The sequence below is a fragment of the Mustelus asterias genome, unplaced genomic scaffold (genome assembly GCF_964213995.1).
Source record: "Mustelus asterias unplaced genomic scaffold, sMusAst1.hap1.1 HAP1_SCAFFOLD_2727, whole genome shotgun sequence".
Lineage (NCBI taxonomy): Eukaryota > Metazoa > Chordata > Chondrichthyes > Carcharhiniformes > Triakidae > Mustelus > Mustelus asterias.
In genome coordinates this window covers 31475-48127 of record NW_027592672.1, presented here as the reverse complement: position 1 = coordinate 48127, position 16653 = coordinate 31475, and the positions used below count along the sequence as shown (strand labels likewise).

At 51.4% G+C, this 16653-nt stretch overlaps 1 protein-coding gene across 1 annotated transcript in view; it reads left to right on the top strand.

Moving 5' to 3' along the window:
- Positions 1 to 3028: 3028 nt before the first annotated feature.
- The window catches only part of LOC144489970 (cell adhesion molecule 4-like), a gene marked incomplete at both ends in the record, with an annotated part of 44143 nt that continues 30518 nt past the window's right edge, over positions 3029 to 16653 (top strand). Inside the window, 2 exons of the mRNA XM_078207798.1 lie at positions 3029 to 3103; positions 3216 to 3362. Coding sequence (XP_078063924.1) covers positions 3029 to 3103; positions 3216 to 3362 — 222 coding nt within the window. The remainder of the gene's footprint in view (positions 3104 to 3215; positions 3363 to 16653) is intronic.

Genomic DNA, 16653 nt, shown 5'->3' with positions numbered 1-16653 from the left:
GGAATGGTGTACTCGGTGTTTAGATAGTTCCATTGTTTGTCAATAAAAGCCTTCAATCGCTGAAGCCTTGTACCTCGTGCTTGATTGTCGCGCATCACTCTCTCTGTCTCTGTCTCTCTCTCGCTCTCTCTCTCTCTCTGTCTCTATCTCTCTCTTTCTCCCTGTCTCTCTCTCTCTCTCTCTGGAGAGTGGCTGTATTGGTTGCGGATATGGCCCAGGTTCATGTGGGACTGGAGTCACATATTGACCCGCCTGAGGATGAGGGCTGGTCTCTCTGTCTCTCTCTCTCTCTCTGTCTCTCTCTCTCTCTCTGTCTCTCTCTGTCTCTCTCTCTCGCTCTGTCTCTCTCTCTCTCTGTCTCTCTCTGTCTCTCTCTTTCTCTCTCCCACTCTGTCTCTCTGTTACTGTCTCTCTCTCTCTCTCTGTCTCTCTCTCCCCCTCTCTCTCTCTGTCTCTCTCTCTCTCTCCCTCCCTGTCTGCCTCTCCTGGGGGTGAGGGGATGGAGGTCTTTCACTCTCTCTCTCTCTCTGTCTCTCTCTCTCTCTCTCTCTGTCTCTCTCTCTCTCTGTCTCTCTCTCTGTCTCTCTTTCTCTCTCTCTGTCTCTCTCTCTGTCTCTCTCTCTCTCGCTGTCTCTCTCTCTGTCTCTCCCTCTCTCTCTGTCTCTCTCTCCTCTACCTCTCTCTCTCTCTCCCTCTCTCTCTCCCTCTCTCTCCTGGGGTGAGGGGATGGAGGTCTTTCGCTCTCTCCCTCTCTCTCTGTCTCTCTCTCTCTGTCTCTCTGTCTCTCTCTCTGTCTCTCTCTCTCTCTCTCTGTGTCTCTCTCTCTCTCTCCTTCTACCTCTCTCTCTCTCTCTCCCTCTCTCTCTCTCCCTCTCTCTCCTGGGGGTGAGGGGATGGAGGTCTTTCGCTCTCTCCCTCTCTCTCTGTCTGTCTCTCTCTCTCTCTCTGTCTCTCTCTCTCTCTCTCTACCTCTCTCTCTCTCTCCCTCTCTCTCCTGGGGGTGAGGGGATGGAGGTCTCTCACTCTCTCTCCCTCTCTAACGGATGTTGTGAAGCCAGTAGGTTTTCACAGTTCAGTGTGACAGCTTCCCATTCACTTTGAGTCATTCAGCCTGTCCCCTCACTGACACACTGAAGAATGAAGTGAGATTCACTGAGAGCAGCGGGAGGATCTGAACTCATGTTCTCCGGATTACTCACCTTGTAACATGACATGATTCTGTCTGAGAGATTGGACATTATCCTGCAGTGAAACAGCCTCTTGTCCACGGATCACTCACGGCTCAGTTACCTGCAATCCCTCTCTCGCAGAGATCTCTCTCTCTCTGCCTCTCTCTCCCTGTCTCTCTCTGCCTCTCTCTCCCTATCTCTCTCTCTCTCTCTATCTCTGTCTCTCTCTCTCTCCCTGTCTCACTCTCTGCCTCTCTCTCTCTCTCCCTGTCTCTCTCTCTCTGCCTCTCTCTCTCTCTCCCTGTCTCTCTCTCTGCCTCTCTCTCTCTCCTGTCTCTCTCTCTCTCTCTCTCTCTCCCTGTCTCTCTCCCTCTCTCTCCCTGTCTCTCTCTGTCTCTCTCTCTGTCTCTCTCTCTCTCTCTCCTCCTCTGTCTCTCTCTCTCTCTCCCTTTCTCTCACTCTGCCTCTCTCTCTCTCCCTGTCTCTCTCTCTCTCTCCCTGTCTCTCTCCCTCTCTCTCCCTGCCTCTCTCTCTCTGTCTCTCTCTCTCTCTCTTTGTCTCTCTCTCCCTCTCTGTCTCTCTCTCTCTGTCTCTCTCTCTCTCTGTCTCTCTCTCTCTTTGTCTATCTCTCTCTCCCTCTTTGTCTCTCTCTCCCTCTCTGTCTCTCTCTCCCTCTCTGTCTCTCCCTCTCTCTCTGTCTCTCTCTCCCTCTCTGTCTCTCTCTCTCCCTCTCTGTCTCTCTCTCTCTCTCTCTTTGTCTCTCTCTCTCTCTCTTTGTCTCTCTCTCCCTCTCTGTCTCTCTCTCTCTCTGTCTCTCTCCCTCGCTGTCTCTCTCTTTGTCTCTCTCTCTCTCCCTCTTTGTCTCTCTCTCTCTGTCTCTTTCTTTCTCTCAATATTTCTATTTGTCCCTCTTTTCCTCCCTCTCTCCCTCTTATTGCCCCTCTCTCTCCCTCTCTCTTTCTCCCTCTCTCCTTCTGCCTCTCTATTTCTCACTCTCTCACTCTCTTGCTCTGTTTCTCCTTGCACTGTCAGAGAGTCAGTACTGAGGGAGTGCTGCACTGTCAGAGGGTCAGTGCTGAGGGAGTGCTGCACTGTCAGAGGGTCAGTACTGAGGGAGTGCTGCACTGTCAGAGGGTCAGTGCTGAGGGAGTGCTGCACTGTCAGAGGGTCAGTACTGAGGGAGTGTCGCACTGTCAGAGGGTCAGTACTGAGGGAGTGCCGCACTGTCAGAGGGTCAGTACTGAGGGAGTGCCGCACTGTCAGAGGGTCAGTACTGAGGGAGTGCCGCACTGTCAGAGGGTCAGTACTGAGGGAGTGCCGCACTGTCAGAGGGTCAGTACTGAGGGAGTGCTGCACTGTCAGAGGGTCAGTACTGAGGGAGTGCTGCACTGTCAGAGGGACAGTACTGAGGGAGTGCCGTACTGTCAGAGGGTCAGTACTGAGGGAGTGCCGCACTGTCAGAGGGTCAGTACTGAGGGAGTGCCGCACTGTCAGAGGGTCAGTACTGAGGGAGTGCCGCACTGTCAGAGGGTCAGTACTGAGGGAGTGCTGCACTGTCAGAGGGTCAGTGCTGAGGGAGTGCCGCACTGTCAGAGATGCCGTCTTTCAGGATGAGACATTAAACCGAGGCTCCGTCTGCCCTCTCGGGATGGGTGTGAAAGATCCCACGGTCACTTTGGAAGGGCGGGGCGGGGTGGGGTGGGGTGGGGGGGGAGTGGGAATTCTCCTCGGTGTCCTGGAACCAATACTTATTCCTCAACCAACATCACTGAAAAATAACAGTGAAAAATAACAGATGATTTGGGTCACTCTCAAATTGCTGTGTGTGGGATCTTGCTGTTCGCAAAATGGCTGCCCAGTTTACGACAATACAACAGTGACCTCACTGGAAAATGTATATTTATTCGCTATTAAGTGCTTTGGAATTGGACAAGGTGAAGTGAGAACAGAATTGTTGTTAATTCTTTACTTTGGAGAGAGCTTTGCTCCTTTGTGAAGGGTCGCTGCTTATAGTCTGACGGAGATTTCTCTGTTTCTCATTGCCAGTGGAGTGCCAGGTGGTTCAGGCTGAGAATGTGACGGTGATGGAAGGAGACACAGCGGAGATCACCTGCAAACTACACAGTTACGATGGCTCCATTGTGGTGATCCAGAACCCAAACCGGCAAACCTTGTTCTTCAATGGAACACGAGGTAAGGCAGTTTGTCCTGGACACTGCAAGAAAATCGGTACGGGAACAGGAGTTACACTGGGAGGGTCAGCACTGAGGGAGTGCTGCACTGTCGGAGGGTCAGTACTGAGGGAGTGCCGCACTGTCAGAGGGTCAGTACTGAGTGAGTGCTGCACTGTCAGAGGGTCAGTACTGAGGGAGTGCTGCACTGTCAGAGGGTCAGTACTGAGGGAGTGCTGCACTGTCAGAGGGTCAGTACTGAGGGAGTGCCGCACTGTCAGAGGGTCAGTACTGAGGGAGTGCTGCACTGTCAGAGGGTCAGTACTGAGGGAGTGCCGCACTGTCAGAGGGTCAGTACTGAGGGAGTGCTGCACTGTCAGAGGGTCAGTACTGAGTGAGTGCTGCACTGTCAGAGGGTCAGTACTGAGGGAGTGCCGCACTGTCAGAGGGTCAGTACTGAGGGAGTGCCGCACTGTCAGAGGGTCAGTACTGAGTGAGTGCTGCACTGTCAGAGGGTCAGTACTGAGTGAGTGCTGCACTGTCAGAGGGTCAGTACTGAGTGAGTGCTGCACTGTCAGAGGGTCAGTACTGAGTGAGTGCTGCACTGTCAGAGGGTCAGTACTGAGGGAGTGCCGCACTGTCAGAGGGTCAGTACTGAGTGAGTGCTGCACTGTCAGAGGGTCAGTACTGAGTGAGTGCTGCACTGTCAGAGGGTCAGTACTGAGTGAGTGCTGCACTGTCAGAGGGTCAGTACTGAGTGAGTGCTGCACTGTCAGAGGGTCAGTACTGAGGGAGTGCCGCACTGTCAGAGGGTCAGTACTGAGGGAGTGTCGCACTATCAGAGGGTCAGTACTGAGGGAGTGCCGCACTGTCAGAGGGTCAGTACTGAGTGAGTGCTGCACTGTCAGAGGGCCAGTACTGAGTGAGTGCTGCACTGTCAGAGGGTCAGTACTGAGGGAGTGTCGCACTATCAGAGGGTCAGTACTGAGGGAGTGCTGCACTGTCATAGAGTCAGTACTGAGGGAGTGCCGCACTGTCAGAGAGTCAGTACTGAGGGAGTGCCGCACTGTCAGAGGGTCAGTACTGAGGGAGTGCTGCACTGTCAGAGGGTCAGTACTGAGGGAGTGCCGCACTGTCAGAGGGTCAGTACTGAGGGAGTGCTGCACTGTCAGAGGGTCAGTACTGAGGGAGTGCCGCACTGTCAGAGTGTCAGTACTGAGGGAGTGTCGCACTATCAGAGGGTCAGTACTGAGGGAGTGCCGCATTGTCAGAGGGTCAGTACTGAGGGAGTGCTGCACTGTCAGAGGGTCAGTACTGAGTGAGTGCTGCACTGTCAGAGGGTCAGTACTGAGTGAGTGCTGCACTGTCAGAGGGTCAGTACTGAGTGAGTGCTGCACTGTCAGAGGGTCAGTACTGAGTGAGTGCTGCACTGTCAGAGGGTCAGTACTGAGGGAGTGCCGCACTGTCAGAGGGTCAGTACTGAGTGAGTGCTGCACTGTCAGAGGGTCAGTACTGAGTGAGTGCTGCACTGTCAGAGGGTCAGTACTGAGTGAGTGCTGCACTGTCAGAGGGTCAGTACTGAGTGAGTGCTGCACTGTCAGAGGGTCAGTACTGAGGGAGTGCCGCACTGTCAGAGGGTCAGTACTGAGGGAGTGTCGCACTGTCAGAGGGTCAGTACTGAGGGAGTGCTGCACTGTCAGAGGGTCAGTACTGAGTGAGTGCCGCACTGTCAGAGGGTCAGTACTGAGGGAGTGCTGCACTGTCAGAGGGTCAGTACTGAGTGAGTGCTGCACTGTCAGAGGGTCAGTACTGAGTGAGTGCTGCACTGTCAGAGGGTCAGTACTGAGGGAGTGCCGCACTGTCAGAGGGTCAATACTGAGTGAGTGCTGCACTGTCAGAGGGTCAGTACTGAGTGAGTGCTGCACTGTCAGAGGGTCAGTACTGAGTGAGTGCTGCACTGTCAGAGGGTCAGTACTGAGTGAGTGCTGCACTGTCAGAGGGTCAGTACTGAGGGAGTGCCGCACTGTCAGAGGGTCAGTACTGAGGGAGTGCCGCACTGTCAGAGGGTCAGTACTGAGTGAGTGCTGCACTGTCAGAGGGTCAGTACTGAGGGAGTGCCGCACTGTCAGAGGGTCAGTACTGAGTGAGTGCTGCACTGTCAGAGGGTCAGTACTGAGGGAGTGCTGCACTGTCAGAGGGTCAGTACTGAGGGAGTGTCGCACTATCAGAGGGTCAGTACTGAGGGAGTGCTGCACTGTCATAGAGTCAGTACTGAGGGTGTGCCGCACTGTCAGAGAGTCAGTACTGAGGGAGTGCCGCACTGTCAGAGGGTCAGTACTGAGGGAGTGCTGCACTGTCAGAGGGTCAGTACTGAGGGAGTGCCGCACTGTCAGAGGGTCAGTACTGAGGGAGTGCCGCACTGTCAGAGGGTCAGTACTGAGGGAGTGCCGCACTGTCAGAGGGTCAGTACTGAGGGAGTGTCGCACTATCAGAGGGTCAGTACTGAGGGAGTGCCGCATTGTCAGAGGGTCAGTACTGAGTGAGTGCTGCACTGTCAGAGGGCCAGTACTGAGGGAGTGCTGCACTGTCAGAGGGTCAGTACTGAGGGAGTGTCGCACTATCAGAGGGTCAGTACTGAGGGAGTGCTGCACTGTCATAGAGTCAGTACTGAGGGAGTGCCGCACTGTCAGAGGGTCAGTACTGAGGGAGTGCTGCACTGTCAGAGGGTCAGTACTGAGGGAGTGCTGCACTGTCAGAGGGTCAGTACTGAGGGAGTGCCGCACTGTCAGAGGGTCAGTACTGAGGGAGTGCTGCACTGTCAGAGGGTCAGTACTGAGGGAGTGCCGCACTGTCAGAGGGTCAGTACTGAGGGAGTGTCGCACTGTCAGAGGGTCAGTACTGAGGGAGTGCCGCACTGTCAGAGGGTCAGTACTGAGGGAGTGCTGCACTGTCAGAGGGTCAGTACTGAGGGAGTGCCGCACTGTCAGAGGGTCAGTACTGAGGGAGTGCCGCACTGTCAGAGGGTCAGTACTGAGGGAGTGCCGCACTGTCAGAGGGTCAGTACTGAGGGAGTGCCGCACTGTCAGAGGGTCAGTACTGAGGGAGTGCTGCACTGTCAGAGGGTCAGTACTGAGGGAGTGCCGCACTGTCAGAGGGTCAGTACTGAGGGAGTGCTGCACTGTCAGAGGGTCAGTACTGAGGGAGTGCTGTTCTGTCAGAGTGTCATTGCTGAGGTAGTGCCGCACTGTCAGAGGGTCAGTACTGAGGGAGTGCTGCACTGTCAGAGGGTCAGTACTGAGGGAGTGCCACACTGTCAGAGGGTCAGTACTGAGGGAGTGCTGCACTGTCAGAGGGTCAGTACTGAGGTAGTGCCGCACTGTCAGAGGGTCAGTACTGAGGGAGTGCCGCACTGTCAGAGGGTCAGTACTGAGGGAGTGCTGCACTGTCAGAGGGTCAGTACTGAGGGAGCGGCGCACTGTGGGAGGAGAGGGAGGGAGGGATGGTGTGGGTGGGAGGCAGGATCCAATCTGTCAGTGACATTTAAATAGAAAAGTTGAATTGTGGGAGATTATTCTGTAAAAATGCCATTAAAGCCATTGGATTTTCACTCTCCAGAGCGGGGAATCACAGTAATGAGGTTGTAAAAAATGTGCTGCATTTCAGAGCATAAAGCTGAGAATGATTGCCTTCTCTGCACTGCCCCATCCACAGGCTCAGAATCAGTAATAAATGGGACTTCCCTCCGTTATCCAGCGCACAAGACTTTGCAGTGATTATTAATGCAATAAATCTATATTACCATCTCTCTCAGACACTGCTGTACTCACACAGCGCCCTGCCAGTACTCAACAGTACAATGTAGTCCAGTGTGTACCTCAGTGTTCACTCACACACAGTGAAAGGGAATGAGTCACTCTCTGCCACTGTATGGTCCGAGTGTGTGTGTGTGCGTGTGTATAGGGGTTAACATATTCAGGAATTAATATTCGCATCTTATTGATGGATATAAGGTGGCATGGTGGCACAATGGATAGCACTGCTGTCTCACAGCGCCAGGGACCCGGTTCGATTCCCGGCTTGGGTCACTGTCTGCGCGGAGTCTGCACATTCTCCCTGTGTCTGCGTGGGTTTCTTCCGGGTGCTCCGGTTTACTCCCACTTCCAAAGACTTGCACATTTGGTGGATTGGCCATGTTAAATTGCCCCTTGGTGTCCAAAGATGTGTAGGTTAGGTGGATTGGCCATGCTAAATTGCCCCTTGGTGTTCAAAGATGTGTAGGTTAGGTGGATTGGCCATGCTAAATTGCCCCTTGGTGTTCAAAGATGTGTAGGTTAGGTGGATTGGTCGTGCTAAATTGCCCCTTGGTGTCCAAAGATGTGCAGATTAGGTGGATTGGCCATGCTAAATTGCCCCTTGGTGTCCAAAGATGAGTAGGTTAGGTGGATTGGCCATGCTAAATTGCCCCTTGGTGTCCAAAGATGTGTAGGTTGGGGGGATTGCCCATGCTAAATTGCCTCTTAGTGTCCAAAGATGTGTAGGTTCAGTGGATTGGCCGTGCTAAATTGCCCCTTGGTGTCCAAAGATGTGTAGATCAGAGGAATTGGCCATGCTAAATTGCCTCTTAGTGTCCAAAGATGCGTAGGTTTGGTGAATTGGCCATGGTAGATTGTCTCTTAGTGTCCAAAGATGTGTAGATTGGGAGGATTGATCATGCTGAATGCGTGGAGGTTGATAAAAGGCTGCCTTAGTGAATCACTGAGAGTGAGAAGAGAATTGCAATTGGTTTCACACTGAGGAGCTGTGTGGGCAGAGGGGACTTTATACTGTTGCCCAGCGGACATGAATGGCTTAGCACTCAGGTCCAATTGCTCCATAGTAATTCGGAATAGGCATCTGCAGGTAGCAAGCCTCTGATCCGGTAGCAACACTGGGGTTAATACCTGTCACTTTTATCAGGATTAATGAATAACTCTGCCGGTCTCTCAGCTACCCCCAATCCGGCTTGGAACTCGATTTAACTGTCCCGTGACTCATTCACCGTCCCCCAGGATTGGGCAGAGCAGCGACTGGTTATGAATCAAATATAGTTTGGGGAGGGAGAGAGAGGACAGAATAAAACAGAACAGAATCCAATCTAATTCTGGGCCCGACGCTGTAAATCCAATCGTGCGCTATGAAAAAATCTGACGCTAAAACTGACACAGCAGCAGACTCTGTTCCAACCAGAATTATTAATTCTCGCTGTAACACTGGCCCCCGCAATGCAAAGACAATATATCTGATTTGTAATCTCAGTGTGCAGAGCGAGTGGATTTTAAGGGCGGCACGGTGGCACAGTGGTTAGCACTGCTGCCTCACAGTGTCAGGGACCTGGGTTCGATTCCAGCCTCTGGTCTGTGTGGAGTTGGCACATTGTCCGCGTGGGTTTCCTCCGAGTGCTCTTTTTTCCTCCCACAGTCCTAAGATGTTCAGGTTGGGTGGATTGGCCGTGGTAAATTGCCCCTTAGTGTCAGGGGGATTTGCAAGGGTTAAGGGAATAGGGCCTGGGGGGGATTGTGTTCAGTGCAGACCCGATGGGCTGAATGGCCTCCCTCTGCACTGTCAGAATTCTGTGAGAAATCACTGAATGGAATGGGTTCCGGATGTTTAATATCAGAATCTGTACCTGGGGGCTGAGTGTTTTTTAATTCATTTGTGGGACACGGGCATCGTTGGCTGGGCAGCATTTATTGCCCATCCCTCGTTGCCCTTGGAGTGCAGTTGAGAGTCAACCCTGAGTCAATCAGCAGCAACATCGTGGGACAGGGGCAGCACTGGCCCTCACAGACAATCCAGGACGGGATTCTGGAAGCAAGGTCATTGCTGTAATGCAGGAAATGCGGCAGACCATTTACGCACAGCATGATCCCACAAACAATAATATGATAATGACCCAGACCGAGACCAAGGGTGAGAGAGAGAGAGTGATAGAGAGCGAGACAGGGGGAGAGAGAGAGAGAGTGATAGAGAGCGAGACAGGGGGAGAGAGAGAGAGAGTGATAGAGAGCGAGACAGGGGGAGAGAGAGAGAGAGTGATAGAGAGCGAGACAGGGGGAGAGAGAGAGAGAGTGATAGAGAGCGAGACAGGGGGAGAGAGAGAGAGTGAGAGAGAGCGAGACAGGGGGAGAGAGAGAGAGTGATAGAGAGCAAGACGGGGGAGAGAAAGAGAGTGATAGAGAGTGAGACAGGGAGAGAGAGAGAGAGTGATAGAGAGCGAGACAGGGGGAGAGAGAGAGAGTGAGAGAGCGAAAGTGAGAGAGCGAGTGAGAGAGAGTGAGTGAGGGAGAGAGGGTGAGAAAGAGAGTGAAAGAGAGCGAGAGGAGGAGAGAGAGAGAGGGATAAAGAGTGAAAGAGAGGGAGAGAAAGAGGGGGGAGAGAGAGAGAATGAGAGGGTGCGGGAAAGAGAGAGTAATAGAGAATGAGAGAGGAGGAGAGGGAGAGGGGGAGAGAGAGAGCAAGGGAGAGTGAGAGAGAGCGAGAGAGAGGTAAAGAAAGAGAGCAAGAGAGAAAGAGAGAGTGAGTGAGAGCAAGAGAGGGTGAGAGCGAGAGAGGGTGAGAGAGAAAGAGAGTGATAGAGAGTGAGAGTGAGAGAGGGTGAGAGAAGAGAGAGAGAGACAGATAGACAGACAGAGAGGGGGAGAGAGAGAGAGAGAGAGAGGAAGTGTTTGCCAGTGAGCTCTCGGAGGGACCATGAGAGGCAGGGTTATCTCCTAATGGTATTGGATATCTGGCCGTGTGTAGCTCCAATCGATCGAGTTCTCTGCCTGCCCCTGCGTTCTTGCTCCAATTTTAATTGTGCGTTTCAGTGAAGCCAGTACTCATTAATCCTGAATTGAAGTCAAACAATGGAATAAGTAATTGCGATCAGTCAGTGAATCCAGCAAAGGCCCAGGCCTCGCTATTCGAGGCAGGAGTAGCAGATCAAGCCAAAAGTCCATTGACTTTCCCAGTGGCCGGAAAATCCCGGCCGGAATTTCCATTTGAGTGACTGAGGCCCAGGGAGGCAAAGGAGCCACTGTCAACATCTTGGAGTTACCTTAGGCCAGAAGCTCAACTGGACCCAGCCAGATAGACACACTGGCTCCCAGAGCAGGTCAGAGGCTGGGAATCCTGCGGTGAGTAACTCACCTCCTGACACTATCTCCAAGGACACAAGTCCGGAGTGTGATGGAATACTCCCCACTTGCCTGGATGAGTGCAAGTCCAACAACACTCAAGAAGCTCGACACCATCCAGGACAAAGCAGCCCCGCTTGATCGACACGCTAACCACAAACATCCACTCCCTCCACCCCCGACGCACAGTGACAGCCGTGTGTACCATCTACAAGATGCACTGCAGCAACTCACCAAGGCTCCTTGGGCAGCACCTTCCAAACCCACGACCGCTACCATCTAGAAGGACAAGGGCAGCAGATGCCTGGGAACACCCCCACCTGGAGGTCCCCCTCCGGGTCACTCACTCTCTCACCATGAGGATAGTGCAGTTGATGTAGTTTACATGGACTTCAGTAAGTTCTTTGACAAAGCCCCACATGGAAGGCTGGTCCAAAGGGCCCATGGGATCCAAGGCAAGTTGGCAAATTGTTTTTAAGTCGAGTTTATTTATTAGTGTCACAAGTAGGCTTACATTAACACTGCAATGAAGTTACTGTGAAAATCCCCCAGTCGCCACATTCCGGCACCTGTTCGGGTACACTGAGAGAGAATTTAGCACGGCCAATGCACCTAACCAGCACGTCTTTCAGACTGTGGGAAGAAACCGGAGCACCCGGAGGAAATCCACACAGACAACGTGCAGACTCCGCACAGACAGTGACCCAAGCTGGGAATTGAACCCAGGTTCCTGGAGCTGTGAGGCAGCAGTGCTAACCACTGTGCCATGGATCCAAAATTGGCTGGTTAATAGAAGGCAAGGGGTGATAGTGGAGGATTGCTTTTCCAATTGCAAGCCTGTTACCAGCGGTATACCACAGGGATTGGTGCTGGGACCCTTGCTGTTTGTTATATACAGTAATGTCTTGGATGTGGATGTGGAAGGTAGAATTAATAAGTTTGTAGATAACACAAAATTAGGGTCATAGGGCAAGATTTTCCAGCCTCATTCACCCCAAGGCTGGAAAATCCCACCCAAGGTCAACAGACCTTTGCATGGTCCGTGTCCCGCCCGCTGTGATTCACGCGGTCAGCGGTAGGAAAAAACTCTGCCCATAAGAGTCATACAGCACAGAAAGACTGAGTAGACCGGGGCTGCACTCATTGGAATTCCGAAGAATGAGGGGGGATCTTATAGAAACATATAAGATTATGAAGGGAATAGATAAGATAGAAGCAGGGAAGTTGTTTCCACTGGCAGGTGAAACTAGAACTAGGGGGCATAGCCTCAAAATAAGGGGGAGCAGAGTTAGGACTGAGTTGAGGAGGAACTTCTTCACACAAAGGGTTGTGAATCTGTGGAATTCCCTGCCCAGTGAAGCAGTTGAGGCTACCTCATTGAATGCTTTTAAGGCAAAGATAGATTTTTGAACAGTAAAGGAATTAAGGGTTATGGGGAGCGGGCAGGTAAGTGGAGCTGAGTCCACAAAAAAATCAGCCATGATCTTATTGAATGGCGGAGCAGGCTCGAGGGGCCAGATGGTCTGCTCCTAGCTCTTATGTTCTTAAGTTCTAAGCCGCACAGAAACAGGCCCTTCGGCCCACTATATCTCTGCTGACCATCAAACACTAACCTATATTAATCCCATTTACCAGCATTTGGAACATATCCTGCTGTGCCCTGGCGATGTCAGTGCTTATCCAGATGTTTCTGAGAGTATCTCCCTCCACCACCCTGTCAGGCAGCCTGTTCTATATTTCCCCCATCCTCTGGGTGAAAACATTCCTCCTCTGAACCCACTTACTCCTCACCTTAAACCTATGCCCTCTGGTCTTAGACATGCAGAAAAGATTCTTACAACCTGTGCCTCTCATAATTTTGTACATTTCTATCAGATCCCCCCTCAGCCTCCTCTGTCCCAGGGAAAACAAGGCCAGCCTATCCAGTCTCTCCTCATAGCTGAACCATTCCATCCCAGGCAACATACTGGTGAATCTCCTCTGCACCCTCTCCAGTGCAATCAAGTCGTTTCTATTATGTGGCGACCAGAACTGCACTCAATATTCTTACCTGTGGCCTAAGCAATGTTTTATAAAGTTGTACCAAGACCTCCCTGCTCTCTATGTCCTGACTAATGAAGGCAAGCATTCCTTCTTCACCACTCCATCTACCTGTGCTGCCACTTTCAAGGATCTATGGACTTGTACACCAAGGTCCCTTTGTTCCTCAATGCTTCCGCGGGACCTACCATTCAGTGTGTATATCCTACCTTTATTAGACCTCCCAAAATCACCTCACACTTATCAGGATTAAACTCGATCTGCCATTGCTCTGCCCAACTTACCAGCAATCAACATCAATCTGCAGCCTCAGACTATCCTCCACATTAACAACAACACCACCAATTCTTAGCATTCTTTCTGGTTGTATCACAGCTTGGTATGGCTCCTGCTCCGACCAAGACTGCAAGAAACTACAAAGGGTCATGAATGTAGCCCAATCCATCACGCAAACCAGCCTCCCATCCATTGACTCTGCCTACACTTCCCGCTGCCTCGGGAAAAGCAGCCAGCATAATCAAGGACCCCACACACCCCGGACATTCTCTCTTCCACCTTCTTCTGTCGGGAAAAAGATACAAAGGTCTGAGGTCACGTACCAACCGACTCAAGAACAGCTTCTTCCCTGCTGCCGTCAGACTTTTGAATGGGTCTACCTTGCACTAAGTTGATCTTTCTCTACACCCTAGCTATGAGTGTAATACTACATGCTGCACTCTCTCCTTTCCTTCTCTATGAACAGTATGCTTTGTCTGTATAGCGCGCAGGAAACAATACTTTTCACTGTACGCTAATACATGTGACAATAATAAATCAAATTAAAGAGTAACTTGGAACGCAGAGAGTCCCGCTCTCTACCAATCCCCACTCACCTCCGCCCATCGTAAGGGTGATGCCCCTTACAGTCGAACAGCCAGCCCACATGCCAGCAAGAGGAAGCTTCACTGCTCAGTTTCTCAGGGGACAGCGGAGAATGGGCAGAACAGCAACAATAATCTGACTGCGCTGTCATAACTGAAATGTAGAAATTTCTAGATTAAATACCCCGGAGCTGCGTTGTCATTGCCAATTGTTATGTTTAGATTGCAGTATCTGTCAGAATGATCGGGCTTGCTGGAGCCTCAACTCCCTCTAGCAGTGAGCACTGATCTTGGAATAGTAATGTGTCAGGGGATTGGGGAAATGTACCAATCCAGTTTCAATTTGACTTTAAAACAGCAGCCCTGCTGATTCAGTTATTTATTGTTGCTGTATACAGGAACTTTCTACCCTGCCATCACACTCTCACTCTCCTCCCTCACTTTCTCTCCTTCCCCGTACTCTTCCACCATCTCTCCATCTCCCCCTCCTGCCTCCCACACTCACAGAGTCACAGAGGTTTACAGCATGGAAACAGGCCCTTCGGCCCAACTTGTCCGTGCCGCCCCTTTTTTTAACACCTAAGCTAATCCCAATTGCCCGTGTTTGGCCCATATCCCTCTATACCCATCTTACCCATGTAACTGAATAAACGCTTTTTAAAAGACAAAATTGTACCCGCCTCTACTACTACCTCTGGCAGCTCGTTCCAGACACTCACCACCCTCTGTGTAAAACAATTGCCCCTCTGGACCCTTTTTGTATCTCTCCCCTCTCACCTTAAACCTATGCCCTCTAGTTTTAGACTCCCCTACCTTTGGGAAAAGATATTGACTATCTAGCTGATCTATGCCCCTCATTATTTTATAGACCTCTATAAGATCACCCCTCAGCCTCCTACACTCCAGAGAAAAAAGTCCCAGTCGATCCAGCCTCTCCTTATAACTCAATCCATCAAGTCCCGGTAGCATCCTTGTAAATCTTTTCTGCACTCTTTCTAGTTTAATAATATCCTTTCTATAATAGGGTGACCGGAACTGTACACAGTATTCCAAGTGTGACCTTACCAATGTCTTGTACAACTTCAACAAGATGTCCCAACTCCTGTATTCAGTGTTCTGACCGATGAAACCAAGCATGCCGAATGCCTTCTTCACCACTCTGTCCACCTTTGACTCCACTTTCAAGGAGCTATGAACCTGTACCCCTAGATCTCTTTGTTCTGTAACTCTCCCCAACGCCCTACCATTAACTGAGTAAGTCCTGCCCTGGTTCAATTGACCAAAATGCATCACCTCACATTTATCTAAACTAAACTCCATCTGCCATTCGTCAGCTTACTGGCCCAATTGATCAAGATCCCGTTGCAATCCGAGATAATCTTCTTCACTGTCCACTATGCCACCAATCTTGGTGTCATCTGCAAACTTACTAACCATGCCTCCTATATTCTCATCCAAATCATTAATATAAATGACAAATAATAGTGGACCCAGCACTGATCCCTGAGGCACACCGCTGGTCACAGGCCTCCAGTTTGAAAAACAACCCTCTACAACCACCCTCTGGCTTCTGCCTTCAAGCCAATTTTGTATCCATTTGGCTACCTCACCCTGGATCCCGTGAGATTTAACCTTATGTAACAACCTACCATGCGGTACCTTGTCAAAGGCCTTGCTAAAGTCCATGGAGACAACATCAACTGCACTGCCCTCATCTACCTTCTTGGTTACCCCTTCAAAAAACTCAATCAAATTTGTAAGACGTGATTTTTCACACACAAAGCCATGCTGACTGTCTCTAATCAGTCCCCGCATCTCTAAATGCCTGTAGATCCTGTCTCAAAATACCACTCTCTCTCCCTTTCTGCCTTACACCTTTCTAGCTGATCTCACTCTCTCTTTCTCTCTTTCCAATCCCTCTCTCAATCTCTCTCTCCCATTCCCATTCACCTTCACTCTTTCTATCTTGAGTTATGGTCCCTCTCTGTCTCACTCTCTCACTCTCTCATTCTCTCTCTCCCACTCTAACCCACTCTCTCTCTCACTCCACTTTCTTACACAGTCTGTCTCTCTCTCTCTCTCTCTCTCACACTCACTCTCTCTCTCACACTCACTCTCTCTCTCACACTCTCTCACACTCACATTCTCTCACACTCTCTCACACTCACATTCTCTCACACTCACTCTCTCACTCACACTCTCTCACTCACACTCTCACTCTCTCAAACTCTCACTCTCTCTCTCGCGCTCTCTCTCACGCTCTCTCACACTCATTCTGTCTCACACACTCACTCCCTCTCTCACACTCACTCCCTCTCTCACACTCACTCCGTCTCTCACACTCACTCCGTCTCTCACACTCACTCCCTCTCTCACACTCACTCCCTCTCTCACACTCACTCTCTCTCTCACACTCACTCTCTCTCTCACACTCACTCTCTCTCTCACACTCACTCTCTCTCTCACACTCACTCTCTCACATTCACTCTCTTTCTCACACTCTCTCACACCCTCTCACTCTCACTCACATTCTCACACACTCTCTCACACTCTCTCACTCTCTCACACTCTCTCTCTCCCTCTCTATGTCAGTTTTCTGCTGTTCATGCCAGTATAATGCCAGGTGTATTAACGCTGAAACACCAACACAGTGTAGGGGGGGCGGGGCAGATGCACCAACAAGCCGACTGCAGACTGCTGGAGGGCGCAATTGCGCATGTGCCCTAATCTCCCAGTGCAACGTGGCAGGATGCACGTAGTGGGAATTGGTTGCTCCCCACTCCCTCCCCAGACATTGACCGCCCAACAACATCATCACCCCCCTATTTCCCTGATCATCCCCCCCAGTTGCGGCTCCCACTGATCACGCCCCCGATTACCCTCCCCCCAGCCGATGACCGCCCCGTGCCCCCCACCGCGGCCAATCGCCACCCCGCCGATCCCAAATGCAGAGAGTAGGCAGCCCCTACACCCTGCCTCCCCTTAGAAACCCTACAGTGCAGAAAGAGGCCATTTGGCCCATCGAGTCTGCACCAACCACAATCCCACCCCGACCCTACCCCCATATCCCTACATATTTTACCCACTAATCCCGCTAGCCTACCCATCTCAGGACACTAAGGGGCAATTTTAGCATGGCCAATCAACCTAACCCGCACATCTTTGGACTGTGGGAGGAAACCGGAGCACCCGGAGGAAACCCACGCAGACACGAGGAGAATGTGCAAACTCCACACAGACAGTGACTCGAGCCGGGACT